Below are 14,145 nucleotides of genomic sequence, written 5' to 3'. Positions count from 1 at the left end.
TACAATATCTATTAATAGATTGATGTTTTTAATGCACTTTAGACATTATCTTAACATTTTTATTATTCCTACTGGGTTAGAAGAATTATTTAGGTGGAAGTAGCTAATATTAATGGTGCCTAAGGAATTGTGTAAGGAGAATAACATTTAACTTTAAAAAAAATGTTTTAAAAATACTTTTTCTCTTTTTTTAGCTGGTGTGTTACTGATTTTCAATAACTACATTGGAGATCAACTTAACTTTGGCTTAGCCCGAGAGGAAATGAAAATAGAAAGAATTTCTGTGGAGATGATTATTGTAGGAGATGACTGTGCCTTCACCACGCAAAGGAAAACTGGAAGGAGGGGTTTGTGTGGTGCAATACTTTTGCTCAAAGTAAGTCTGATAGTTAAAAGATCAGATGTAAATAATCTGAGGCCTGATGTTTTGTGTCGGATTTCTCTCACGTAATTTAGTGTGATTTTTCAAAATATTTTGAAAACAAAAAATATCTTGTCGGGACAAGGGGGCAGTGAATGCTATACTCCAAGAATGGGCTAATGTTGGAAGTGATACAGTATTTATACATAATTTTCCAAAGTGGCGGTCATTGTCAGATCCATCATGGGGACTGACCTCACAATCAAAGGGTTCTGCAGGAAATGCTGCCTCAAGAAGGCAGCTAATATCATCAAAGACTCGCGCCACCCTTGTCAAACTCTGTTTGCTGGCACTATCTGGAAGTAGGTACAGGTGCCTGGAACAATTTGCTGTTGCGTCTAATGTTCCTGTAACTATATAAGCAAAAACAGAGAAAATAGGCATTAAAGGGATTTACAAAAATGATTAGGCAACAATTATTTGGTTTTAGTGTAGAAACAAGGAACTGCAGATGCTGCTTTACAAAAAAAGGAGATAAAGTGCAGGAGTAACTCAGCAGGTCAGGCAGCATCACTGGAGAACATGGGTAATGTTTTGGGTCGGGACGCTTCGTCAGATTGGAGGTTGGAAGAAGGTTCCCCACTCGAAATAATACCGATCCATGTTCTTCAGACATGCTGCCTGACTCACTGAGTTACTGCAGCACTTTGTATCCTTAATTATTTGGTTTTGTTTTGTTTTGGGATAATGTATGAAAATAATTTAACATGTTAGTTTAGTTTCAAGTTATAATTTGTGCTCTTGATGCAAAGCAGTATAAAGATGGTAATGTTGGAACTGTCCACCTATGGGTTCCAAATTTTGTTAGTAATAACTCTTTGAATGTAGGCTTTACGAGGAGGTCAGCAGGTTTTGATATAATTTTAATTTTAAAATGAGATCCCATTTTCTTGATATGCTACAGTGATGTAGCAGAATGCTGAATTTTGACCTGATTTATGGGTTTTCCATTTGCTCTTTTAGAATATATATAATCCTTGGGTGAAGCTTCATGAGGCTGTAAGGTAGACACAAAATGCTGAAGTAACTCAGCGGATCAGGCAGCATCTCTGGAGAGAAGGAACGGGTGACATTCTATCTTTGTCCTGCCCCCTCCCCTGAGATCAGCCTGAAGAATGGTCTCGACCCGAAACGTCACCCATTCCTTCTCTCCAAAGATGCTGCCTGTCCCGCTGAGTTGCTCCAGCATTTTGTGTCTACCTTCAATTTAAACCAGCATCTGCAGTACTTTTCTGCACACTTCATGAGGCTGGACTTCATTTTGGGTGTACCTGATGCTGGCTCTATCATCATGCCTCTCTGAAGCAACCTTGTCCCCTGCTTGATTGCAATGAGGAATGTGCAATGTCATAACTTTGCATATTGTAATGGTATATTTTGTTACCACTGTTGATGGTCCACAGTGTCTCTTGGACACCCAGTTTTGAGTGTAGGGGCATCATTCTAATTTTAACTTTTTGCACCATCTCTTCCTACGATCACTTTATTTTTGCTTGCGTGACTAACTATCCAGGAGATTTCTTTGGTCTTTGGCTCATCCACAAAGATTTAAAAGGCAGAAACTAAAAAGCCTGCTGCTCTCTTCTCTATCTGACTTGTTTTTAATTGCTACAGCTGTCCACATGCTCTATAATGACCTCTTAATCGGTGTTTATTTGTGAACAAATCCCAAAAAGAGACACAGGTATGATGACTTATGTTGGTGTAGGTTCATTCACCTGATATGCGGGGAATCAGAAATTCCTTCCTGTTAGTTTACGGTCATAACAATAATTATTTTACATAGCTTTACTTCAATCACCATGTGAGGTACACTTAGTATTGCAGGAACAACTAATACAAATCCCCAGGCAATTTCTTCATTTTAGTGCATATTTTTAAAAACAAATATCTGGGATAATGTATTTAATTTAAATATATTACTCCTCAGCACATTTCTGAATTCAAGTTCAATGTTTTGGGGTACAAACTGCATGGAGATTAGGTACCACATGATGGCATATCCAGAAAGGGTTTTTCTTTGACTCACTCTCGTGTTCTTCTTTTGATTCGACTGTGAGGCAATAGCCTGGAAAAAAACACTCCTCCCATTATACCAAGATCAAGGTGATTTACAGTATTTTCATGTACCTTACTAAAATCCATAAAGACAATATCCACCTCCCTACCCTCTTCGATCAACTTTGTCACCTCCAAAAAAATATTGATTGTTGACAAGACATGACTGCCACATACAAAGCCATGCTAACCGTCATTAATTATCCCATTCTTTTCCAAATGGAAGTACATCCCACACCAAAGAATCCTCTCCAATAGTTTCCCTACCACTGATGTGAGGCTCGCCGGCCTATAATTCCTTGAATTCTCCCTGGAGAGTAGAGAATATGCAAAGATCTCCATCAAGTCTCCTCTCTTGTCTCTCTTAATAACATGGGATAGATCACATTAGGCACTGGTATTTAGCCACCTTAATGCTCTTCAAGAGCCCCAACACCTCCTCCTTAATCACAAACTCCCCTTGCATATTAGTATTCTCCACATTGTTCTCTATGTCCTTCTCCTTGGTAAAAGTACACGTGCAAAGTACACGTTTAATGCCAAGCCTACATCCCCTGACTCTAAACACAAATTCCCTCCTTTATTCTTGAGCGGTCCTACCTTCTCCCTGGTTACCCTCTTGTTTTTAATGTATAAAAGCCGAGATTTTCTTTAGTCCGAGTTGCAAACACCAGATAAAACAAACTTTAAGAAAGTGCTAAGGGAAGTTTTGAAGTGTACCCAAGAGAGAGAGACAAATGTTTTCAGAAAGATGGAACGTTTAGATCATAAGCTTTTGCGGGCTCTTCCCCTGTGTTAATGGATTCAGCATTGCTGTTGGCAGATAGCTGGGGCCATGTCTGAAATCGGAATGTCACTGGAAGAAATGGTGCAGAAGCTAAAGTCCACTTTAAGTAAAGTAGGTAAGTGTTAAGCAAATGAATTGCAGCTCAAACTGAGCCTATTATTATCATTGATTGAGATTATTAGTGATTTTAATACTAGCTATTGAGGATTCCGTTGATGGGAGATTTACAACGAGTGATGAGATTTACAACGAGTGATGAGATTTACAAAGAATCTACAGCCATTGTAGTTTTTGTCACTTTATTTTTAAACAGGCAACAGTGCCTGAAATAGAAGACAAATCTGACTTCAAACCAGTGTTTTTTTGTGATGATACTCACCGCACTAAATGTTAAATGTTATTATTTCATTTTCTGGCCATATGACACATACTTTTAATTATGCATATGGACACCTATTTGTCCACAAAAAAACACACTCCGTCAAACTACTTCAGAGCAATAAAAACAGAAAATTCTACTATTTCCAAGAGTATTTGTTACAATGTTGCAAATTTATTGCAATTTCTATGTGGCTGCAGGAAGATGGAAGTTTATTAATAAACCAATGTGGTGGTCCCTGGATATTAGGCCACTAATAATAAACAATAGATTGTTTATAAGTACAGCTCTAATGGCAACTTCAGTCTTTTCCAGTAAACTCTTTTCTAATTGCCATTACTATACAGGGAGTGGGAGTGATCTTGACACAACCCCAACAGAGAGATCTTCAAGACTTTTTTTTCCAGTTTAATTAGTTCTTTATTGAAGTAGTCATACAAACAAAGAGATGAACATACCAGGCTGTACTTATTTCGCTTACAAGTCACAGCTGGCTGCTCTGTTCCACCCTGTCTGCTCACAGCTCTCGTTGCAAGTCTGGTAAAAAACTGCATACTCCTCTCCTTCCCTGCATCTAACTCCTCGCAGTTCTTGTACCCACAGATATACCACCTAGTTCTGGCTCCTCCCAGTCCGTTATGCACATATATATATTCATGTAACGACAGCCCCCAAGTGTCCAAAATAATACGGCAAGATATATCTAGACAAAATAATATAATATGCGAACAGCAGCCAGACCAAACATAAATGGCTCCTACAACAGCTATGTAATGTTTCTTGAAGCTTGTGGGATAATTCTCTAAATTTAGGCAAGAGTCCACAGACACTCTTGAGAACTTGTGCAAGGTTGATTTGGTTGGAACAACTTTGCCACATTTAATTTCTGCTGCTGATGTTGACATTGAATGGTGAAAACAGTTGGATTCCTTTTTTTTAAACATGATTTGCAGTATCTGCATCTCATCACTCAGCATTCTAAGACACCTCTGTACTCTGATATTTACTAATTTGGCCTGTTTAAAAATGGATTCTGTAGGTTAAAATGAACAATTACACATTTTCCTTTTATGTATATGATTTTCTCATCTTACCAATTGCTTAACCTGTTTCCAAGTCTTCACAGATTCTCCTCAGAATTCACTTTTCCATCTAACATGGCAGACAAATGATACTCCTGTCATTCATGCATTTCATTATATTAACTTTTGAGTAGCCAAATGAGTACTACTGATCTCTTTGGAAAGGGAGGCTGGAAGGAAAATCTTAAGAGGTCAAGGTATGGTGTCAGTGGGAGTAGCATCTCCATTTATGATTTATCTGGTTAAATGACTGGCCTAGTAATCTCCAAGTAACTGCATCCAGCAAACGGCAGCAGAAAAAAAGCATATAGAATTTGGCATTACCAGAACCAGTCATTACCAAAACTCTTGTCTTGCATAAAAGCCCATTCTAAGTCGTCTAACTCATCCTCAAGTCCAGAAAATTAGAGCAACTCAAGTGACTATAAATTGTGTCAGACTCCTTCAGCCCTGTAGAGCTACGGTTGTTCACTCTGAGTAAGGGCCTAAATAATATGAATCCAGTGGAAGCAAAATCATGTGTTATTTTGACCGTTAAATGTATTCATTTTTTTCCCCGTGTTTTCTTGCTCAGGTACATTGGGAATCTGTCTATCACCTTGCAGTGTCCCTGGATCTAAGCCATCTTTCAATTTGGAAATGGATGAACTGGAACTTGGACTGGGTTAGATGCTGTTCATAATACTGTACCTAAAGAATATAATAGTGTTGCAAAATACAGAGTTAGCTCAACATTGTCACATAAGAATACCGTATTCTGGAATATTTGACTTGGAGTTGCTGCTCCGATATCATTCTATATATTTTTAAATATTAATAAGTAATGTTTTAATAGGTCTATGTTCTGTGAACAGAACTGCACAAACAAGCTTTATTGATCTTAGTTTAATTTACCCAGAGAGCTTCATCTGCTTTATCACCTTAACTCTGTCATGTCAGGGAATAGAAACTTCAGAGCTTGGGTATTCTGGGGTGATGTCAAGAAGCAGTTCTTCACACATAGGATAATGAAAATGGGGTATCCTCTGCTAAAGAGAAAAACAGTGATAGATAGATTTTAAAGAGTAATGTAGCTAAATTACATTATCTTTTGGATTTCCACAAATGCACATGCAAATATGTAAATCGAGAAAGTTGCTGTCATTGATTCACTGAGACCACATGTACACTGCTACTGAACTCATTATAGGCCAGTGAGGAAGTGGGAACTTGAGTGAGGTTCCAATACTCAAAATTCACCAATAAATGTTTGCATCATATGCTGGCAGAACATAGTTTCAGTAGTATTTAAGGTGCATTATCGACAAGATTTTTGATAGATTCTGGTTAGCATACCCAACACAAGAGCAAAGAACAAAGAGCGACAATTTGCTACGGTAAATCAGAAACTGAGTCATCAATACTTGCATTCAATTTAATTGGTTAGGAAACTGGCACAAATGTTTATGCTTGGCTTAGTTAATGCTGTTGTAGTAAACTTGAGTCTGCATTTTGTGACTGTCCTCTTTCAATCACATCAGATAAACAAACATGCACAGTTTTTCTTTCCGACGGAAGCCACCAGCTAATAATAAGAGTCAGGCTCTTTAGATTATTTTATTCACAACGTAGCAGCCCATGGGAGTATCATAATCATAATCTCCCTTGGTGAGGAAGCCTGCATGTGACACAGGGTGTCACATAATTGAGTAGCATGTGGATGGTGCCATAGGAATTAATAACAAGTGAACAATGGCACATATGCTTGCATCTTTATGTACGTAGTACCCCAACCTCCTTAAATTACTCACTAACATACCTCCTCAACAAATTATTTTACAGGTACACTCATCCTTCTGTATCAATGCAACCAATACTGACATTCCACATAATATTTGTTGCTGTCTCTCTAAACCCAGAGAAGCAGAGAGAGAATTATAAACCCAGAGATAGCCTTATTAATGTCGGGAGATTAAATACTCAATAATATTCATGGGATTTGGTTAAGAGGCTGCTTCTCCTATAATAACATTGTTTAAGGATATGAAGATACGCATAATTGAGGAAGATAAATGGTTACCATGGATCCTGCAGAAAACAGGTTCGGCACTTTGCGGGGAAAATAAATTAAAAAAAGTGAAATGGCGCATTATACTCAAACATTGTTTTTATTTAGGTATCCATGGAGAAGCTGGAATTGAACGGATAAAGGTGAGCGAACTACAACTAATAAAAAACAGATGGATATATTTTTTTCTAAGTATTTTCAATACTGTTGTAGCAAATCTAAACACCAAAACCCTCGTTTGTTTGTTTGTTCCTGAACTACAGCCAAAACAGTACATGATAGCGCGACAATTTTAGGCCCACCTTACTCGCCGTCGTCCCTTTGGTGCTCATGGAAGAAGTTTCATTGAAATCGGTGTTATATTTTAAAAGTTATTCACATTTTAAAGTTTAAATCTATCTCCTAAGGAGGCAGGGGAGGGGGGAGGAGGGAGGATAAGGGGGGTTGAGAGGGATGGAGTGGGGGGGAAAGGAAGGGGGGGTGGAGGGAGAGGGAAGGGGGCTTGGAAGGGAGGAGGGAGGGAGGGAGGGGAGGGGGGGAGGGTGGGGGGAGGAGAGGGTGCTGCACCAATGCAGGAGAGGTTTGGGCCCAACGGGTCCACTTGGTCTAGTAGGATATAAAGGGTGAAGTCAAATGATGGATATTTGACCATTTGATATTTGGATATTTGCTCATGCTTGCTTGCTCATGCATGGCTCCTGAGTGATAAAATTGTTGGCAATTAACACTGCACCTCTTTCCATTCTTCCTCACTTGTTTTTTAATCTGTACTTCTGGAAGGCTAAAATTTATTTTTGACTCAGAACGTTACATGATCAAGTTTCCTTCTTAAAAAGAAAGAAAATCAAGTCTGGCATTTCAGTGCAAAGTAGCTGCTCCTTCCATTCTGTCACCTGAATAAATACACTCCAAAAGAATTTGACTTTCTCCAGATCTGAGGTTCTGAAGCATACAATATGAAATAAATGTTCTTTCTTCAATAGTGAATGATCATCAATACACTTTGTTACGAACAATACCAACAAATTATGTTAATTTTCTATACCATTTGTTTTCAAATATCTTATATTCATGACCCCTTCACTTAACAAATCTGCATATAATTTAAGATTTTATATTTAAAGTATTTTATTTTAAATGACTTTGCTTTTATCACATTTTAAATAAAAGTAATACATTGCGCAACTGCATTTGTAAACACAAAGTTAATTTCAAAATATTAACTTTTGAGAAAAATGCTGTTATAATACTTATCAAACATTTATTGGTGAGAGAAGTAGAAACAAGGAACTGCAGATGCTGGTTCACAATAAAAACATGCACAGTGCTGAATTAACTTAGCAGGTCAGGCAGCATCTTTGGAGAACATGTCTTCCAGAGATGCTGCCTGACCCACTAATTTACTCCAGCATTTTGTATGTTTTATTTATTGGGGAAATACTGTTCAATGTTCATTAGGAAATGTACTCTAAATAAGTCCTTATTAATGTTCAACTTTAGCAACTGACTGGGGTTGCCTTTGTCCAAGGACATAGTTGGGGAGGAATATATAAAATGCATTCAAGAGGGTTTTCTGAAGCAGTACATAGAGAGTCCTGGGGTGAGAGAAATGGGTGTACACTGAGATGGGAGATGCGGGGCTGCACAGGAAAGAAAGGGGGTGTATTACTTGAAATTTGCATCTTCTATGTTCATACCATTGGGTTGTAAACTACCCAATTTATGAACTATTTCCCTCCCTCCTCCTTTTGCGCACCCATTTCTTCCACTAATCAGACCATTCCTGAATGTTGCCATGCACTTTAAGTTATTGAGTTTAAATGGAATTGAATCGCTGTGAATATTTCTACTTCTGACCTTCTGATGAATGGATTTATTCACAAAATGCTGGAGTAACTCAGCAGGTCAGGCAGCATCTCGGGAGAGAAGGAATGGGCTAATTCTGATGAATGGAGATCATTGGTGAAAGAGCTGAAGATGATTGGTTGTTGGAAACTGGTCTGAGGTACTTTGGCTGTGTGGGTGAGGCTCCAACCATTGGATTGTTTTCCCGGTTTAACAGAATGCTCTGATGCCTCACCCAGTCAAATCCTGTCTGAGAGGAGAAGTTGATTATAAGGTGAGAGAGGAATTTAAAAGGAAAATAAGGCAAAGGAATATCATGAGAGGAAAATGCCAAATATCATAAACGAAATGCAAATCCTTCTGTAGGCATAGAAACATAGAAAATAGGTGCAGGGGTAGGACATTTAGTACTTTGAGCCAGCACCGCCATTCAATATGATCATGGCTGATCATCCAAAATCAGACCCCGTTCCTGCTTTCTCCCTATATCCCTTGCTCCGTTAGCCTGAAGAGCAATATCTAACTCTCTTGAATACATCCAGTGAATTGGCCTCTGCCTTCTGTGGCAGAGAATTCCACAGATTCACAACTCTGGGTGAAAACGTTTTTCCTCATCTCAGTCCTAAATGGCCTACCCCTTATTTCGTAAACTGTAACCCCTGGTTCTGGACTCCCCCAACATGGGGAACATTGTTCCTGCATCTAGCCTGTCCAATCCAATGGGGGTGCCGATTGTGCATGATCAGCCATGATCACGGTGAATGGCGGTGCTGGCTCGAATGGCCTACTACAGACCTATTGTCTATTGTCTAAGATCCCCTCTCATCCTTCTAAATTCCAGTGAAAACAAGCTCAGTCGATCCATTCTTTCATCATAAGTCCGTCCTGCCATCCTGGAAATTAACCTGGTAAATCTATGCTGCACTCCCTCAATAGCAAGAATGTCCTTTCTCAAATTAGGAGACCAAAACTGCACACAATACTCCAGATGCGGTCTCACCAGGGCCCTATACAACTGCAGTAGGACCTCATTGCTCCTATACTCAAATCCTCTCACTATGAAATACCATGCAGGAAACCCTTCATACAGGCAGTAAAGAGACCATGCTATTAATACTAGAAATATAAAGGAGGAATTGTATATCGTCGACATCAGTAGAAAGTTACGATTAGGCAAAATAATAGAGCAAAAGGCTGGACCTGATGGTATGCATTTTGGGATCATGCATAGATAGTGGATATTGTTTTGCAATCTTGGAAAAATCCATATTTTCCAGATAAATAATGGAAATTTTAAAACTGTCAATGTGTTACCTGTATTCAAAAAGTGTGGTAAGGAAAATGCAAGTAACTTTAGAGTTTGTTATCCAATGTGAAAAAATAGTGGAATACATTTTTAAGGAAGATATAGTAGAACATTTGGATGTTCATAATCTGATCAAGGAGAGCCTGATCACATGAAGTGGGAATCTAGTCTGACAGATTTATTCAAATTTGTTGAGGAAGAATCATCCGGGGTGGATAGAGGGGACTTGTTGATGTAATGTATTTGTTTTTTCAAAAAGCTTTAGACAAGGTGCCACACAAAGTTATTTGGCAAGATAGGGGTTTCGTGTTTTTGGAGATAATGTTAGTATTGATCAGGGGCCTCCAAACCTTTCCGCATGAGGGCCACATTATATATATGGCACATTTTTGCGGGCCGTAGGAAAAAATAAAGAAATGTCAGTTTTATAAATTTAATGAGGTTTATATGGCAACAAATAAATAATATTCAATTTTTAAAAAGAGCTTGAAATATTGGTGTATATATATATATATATATATACCGTAGGTATACAATTATTTATAAAATAAAAAAAATACAGTGACCACCAGTGGGTCTGCAGACAGTATAGAAATATCATACGATATAATGGCTGAGTGACCACATGTGTGTCACCATCGCAGTGACTCATGGGTGGGCACTCCGCTAAGAAATCATTAAGATTTAAAATTATTATTAAGTCGGCAGCTGTATAAAAACCCTCAACGTGATAGCCTAGCTGACATGTAAGTTTGGAAACTGCCGCCGAGATCGGCCCTGAAGACCGCCAAGGAGGAGGGAGCCGCTGGTGACGACGGACACGATGAGTGGGCCAGTAGGAGAGGGGTAATGCCTCCAGCGCCTGCAAGGTCGGCTGCAGAAGGCGTTTCCCCCGGGACACACAGGCGGTTGGTCGGGTGAGGAGAGGGACGTCGATCGATGAGCCGAGCCAGTCGAGGGCGACGGAGGAGGCCCTGCAGCAGCCTGGGGCTCGCCTGGATCGGGAGCCGATCCAGTACATCCAGCACTGGAGGCATTCTCCCTCTCCTACATTTTTGTTGTTGTCGTTTTGTTAAACTTTGATTTACTACGACGTACACACGAGATTCCCAGTCAGTGATCACTGATCCTTCAACTCCCGGAGGCGACGGATGACAGACTTCATCGTGACAGCCGAGATGGTGTTGTAGGCCCAGGCTCCTCCGGCCACAGTCTTCATGCAGGATACAACAGCTCTTCTCTTCATCTTGGTCTTCCCACAGAAGGAGCAGGTATACTTGGGCGTGCTGACTGATCTCAAGCTTCTTCACCATCTTGCGGAGCGATGCTCCGTACCTGGTGTCGTACAATTCATATAGGCCGCTAACAAAAAAAGTTCCTACGCTACCACATAACCCGCAGCACGGAACATGCTTACTGCGGGCCGGATAAAATCTCGTGGCGGGCCACAGTTTGGAGACAGCTGGTATAGATAGATTAGCTAACAAACAAGAAGCGAGTGGGGATAAAGGAGATAATTTTCTGGTTGGCAATCTATAATCAGTAGGATGGTATAGGGATCAGTGCTAGGACCCACAGATGTTTGAAATATAAATAATTTAGAGAAAGAAAGCAAATGTACAGCAACCAAATTTGTGGATGATAACAAAAATGGGTGGAATGACAATCCCAGAATTAGCAGAGATATTTATGTTCAGTAAATGAGCTAAATGTGCACAAGTTGAGTATAATGTGAAGTGCTTCACTTTGGAAAGAAGTATGATAAAATAGTATATTATTTAAATGGAGAAATATTGCTGAAATCTAGCAAAAGAAGGATTGCACTTGAAACACAGAAAGCTAGTTGATAGTTACAAGTAGTTAATGAGGAAGACTAATGGAATGCTGGCCTTGGTTTGCTTTCCTTTTGGCTACTTGAGATTTGTTCAGCAAACAAAATCTGCTGGTTCAACAGAATATAAGGAGAATAAAAATGTTTGCCGGATTATGTAAATTGATGGTCAGCACAGACTTAGTGGGCAGGAGGGCAGGGCCAGTTTCCATGTTATGTGACTCTATGGTAATTCCTCATTTTGTGTCATGATCCAGTTGCTCATTACCTTTCCGTTTTCATTGAGTAACAGTTTCTCATCCACATTCTTTGATGTTACAGCTGGTGTCTCTTCATCTAATCTCTATGATCACAGTTCATCATTTATTGATGTTTGTGTCTTCCCAGATAATGCCAGCTGATGAAGTAATACAAAAAATGATTGATCATATGACAAATCCCACTAATGAGTCTCATCTGTGTATTCAACCTGGTAAATATGAAATGAGCCATGGATGACTTTTACTCCTCCAATAGTCCAGTGTGTTGACAGAGGTACTCAGTGCTAATCTTTGAAAACAATATACTTTTACTTGTGTCTCAAATATCTATTCTCGCAGAAAATACTGTATATATAAATGAAACTGACGAATGGCTGCGAACTATTCCGGGATATAGTGTAAGAAGGAAAGAAAGAGAGAGGAGTTTCAGTATTGAATAAAGAGAATTTTACAATCCTGAATGATGTCCTGGAGAGATCAAAACATAATGTTTTTTTTCCACATTTAAACAAGGGATTGGGGGAGAGCAATTACACCACTGGCATTAATCCATAGACCTTTCACTAACAGGAAGGATCTTAAGGAACAAAGTTGCAGTGAAGTTACAAAGATGTGTAAAATTTTCAATAATGGGGGAATTGAGCTATCAAAATCTACAGTTGAATGGTCATGATAAAAGGTCCAAAGTGAGAAAGTTTCCAAAATGTATTTAGGTTACTTTGGAGAAACAGCACGGGAACAGGCCCTTCGGCCCTCCGGGTCTGCTCCGACCAGCGATCCCCACATATTAACACCATCCTACACACACTAGGGATCATTTTTGCATTTACCTACAAACCTGTACGTCTTTGGAGTGTGGGAGGAAACCGAAGATCTTGAAGAAAACCCATGTGATCACGGGGAGAACGTACAAACTCCGTACAGACAGCACCCGTAGTCGGGATTGAACCTGGGTCTCCGGTGCCGTAAACACAGTAAGGCAGCAACTCTACTGCTGCACCAGGGGAAAATCCAGATTGCAACATTTTTCTCCAACAGTAAAAGGAAGTAATGCAACATTTGCTTCTGGCAAAAACATGGTGAAACAATGATTCGATAAAGCTCTGGAAGATCACATAGTTCAACTACTGTCTCAGTACTTTGCTATGAGGGATAAAGATAGGAAATTAAACACGGATTGTGAAGTGACCGAAAAATATGGAATAAAATTGAGCCTGAGAATGTCCATGTTGAGGGATGGCAGGTTATTAACACAAGTTATAATCAGGCTGACTGCATGAAATTCAGAAGATAAATTCTAGATTGTCCAGGGGAGAATGGGAAGTAGGGAATAAAGAGTTTAATGGCAAAAGAGTCAAGCGAGCAGGTGAGAGTTCTCAGATAAAGTGGATTTGTAAAGTGAGCCAGCCAGCCTCACTAAATCTATCTACATTATGAGAGCTGAAAATGTAGAGTTGGTTAACAGGGGGGGAGCTTTTTATGTGACTTCAGATAGCTCCTCTGTCCCTCCCTTCCCCTCCTCCTTCCCAGATCTCCCTCTATCTTCCTGTCTCCACCTATATCCTTCCTTTGTCCCACCCCCGACATCAGTCTGAAGAAGGGTCTCGACCCGAAACGTCACCCATTCCTTCTCTCCCGAGATGCTGCCTGACCTGCTGAGTTACTCCAGCATTTTGTGAATAAATCGAGTTGGTTAACAGGTTTGGATTGAAATTCCTGTTGCGGATCAGAAAATATATTGTCTTGATTCTGACGTGTGGGCTTGTAGTATGATTCATGGTGGTGATGTAAATTTGGTTTCTTAAATTAATTTATAGCACCTATTTCAACTGTATGTCTTGATTACTGGTTGTTTACTGATCTTAATATTATTTTCTGCTTCTAGGGGATCATATTGTTCTGATAGTGAACAATCTTGGAGGGTTGTCCTGCCTTGAATTGAACATTGTGGCTGGTTCTGCAATTAAATATCTGGGTAAATAATGAGTACACAAGTAGAACAATGGTTAGCAAACAATTTATAAAACAGGAAGAGAAGAGGTTAAAGATAATTACCTGGTCTGGTAGTCCATTGTAATCAAGTTTGAATCATTGCTGCTGACTATTTACATAAATATATGATCTGTGCA

The 14,145-nt window shown here is 39.4% G+C and overlaps 1 protein-coding gene across 1 annotated transcript in view; it reads left to right on the top strand.

The window, feature by feature from the left end:
* Nucleotides 1–14,145, top strand: part of LOC144602078 (triokinase/FMN cyclase-like) — a 47,934-nt gene that overhangs the window by 10,991 nt on the left and 22,798 nt on the right. Inside the window, exons 4-9 of the mRNA XM_078414773.1 lie at nucleotides 195–376; nucleotides 3,303–3,381; nucleotides 5,302–5,391; nucleotides 6,883–6,917; nucleotides 12,144–12,228; nucleotides 13,902–13,991. Coding sequence (XP_078270899.1) covers nucleotides 195–376; nucleotides 3,303–3,381; nucleotides 5,302–5,391; nucleotides 6,883–6,917; nucleotides 12,144–12,228; nucleotides 13,902–13,991 — 561 coding nt within the window. The remainder of the gene's footprint in view (nucleotides 1–194; nucleotides 377–3,302; nucleotides 3,382–5,301; nucleotides 5,392–6,882; nucleotides 6,918–12,143; nucleotides 12,229–13,901; nucleotides 13,992–14,145) is intronic.

Source organism: Rhinoraja longicauda, chromosome 18 (assembly GCF_053455715.1).
Source record: "Rhinoraja longicauda isolate Sanriku21f chromosome 18, sRhiLon1.1, whole genome shotgun sequence".
Classification (NCBI taxonomy): Eukaryota; Metazoa; Chordata; class Chondrichthyes; order Rajiformes; family Arhynchobatidae; genus Rhinoraja; species Rhinoraja longicauda.
This window is presented reverse-complemented; position numbering and strand designations above follow the sequence as displayed.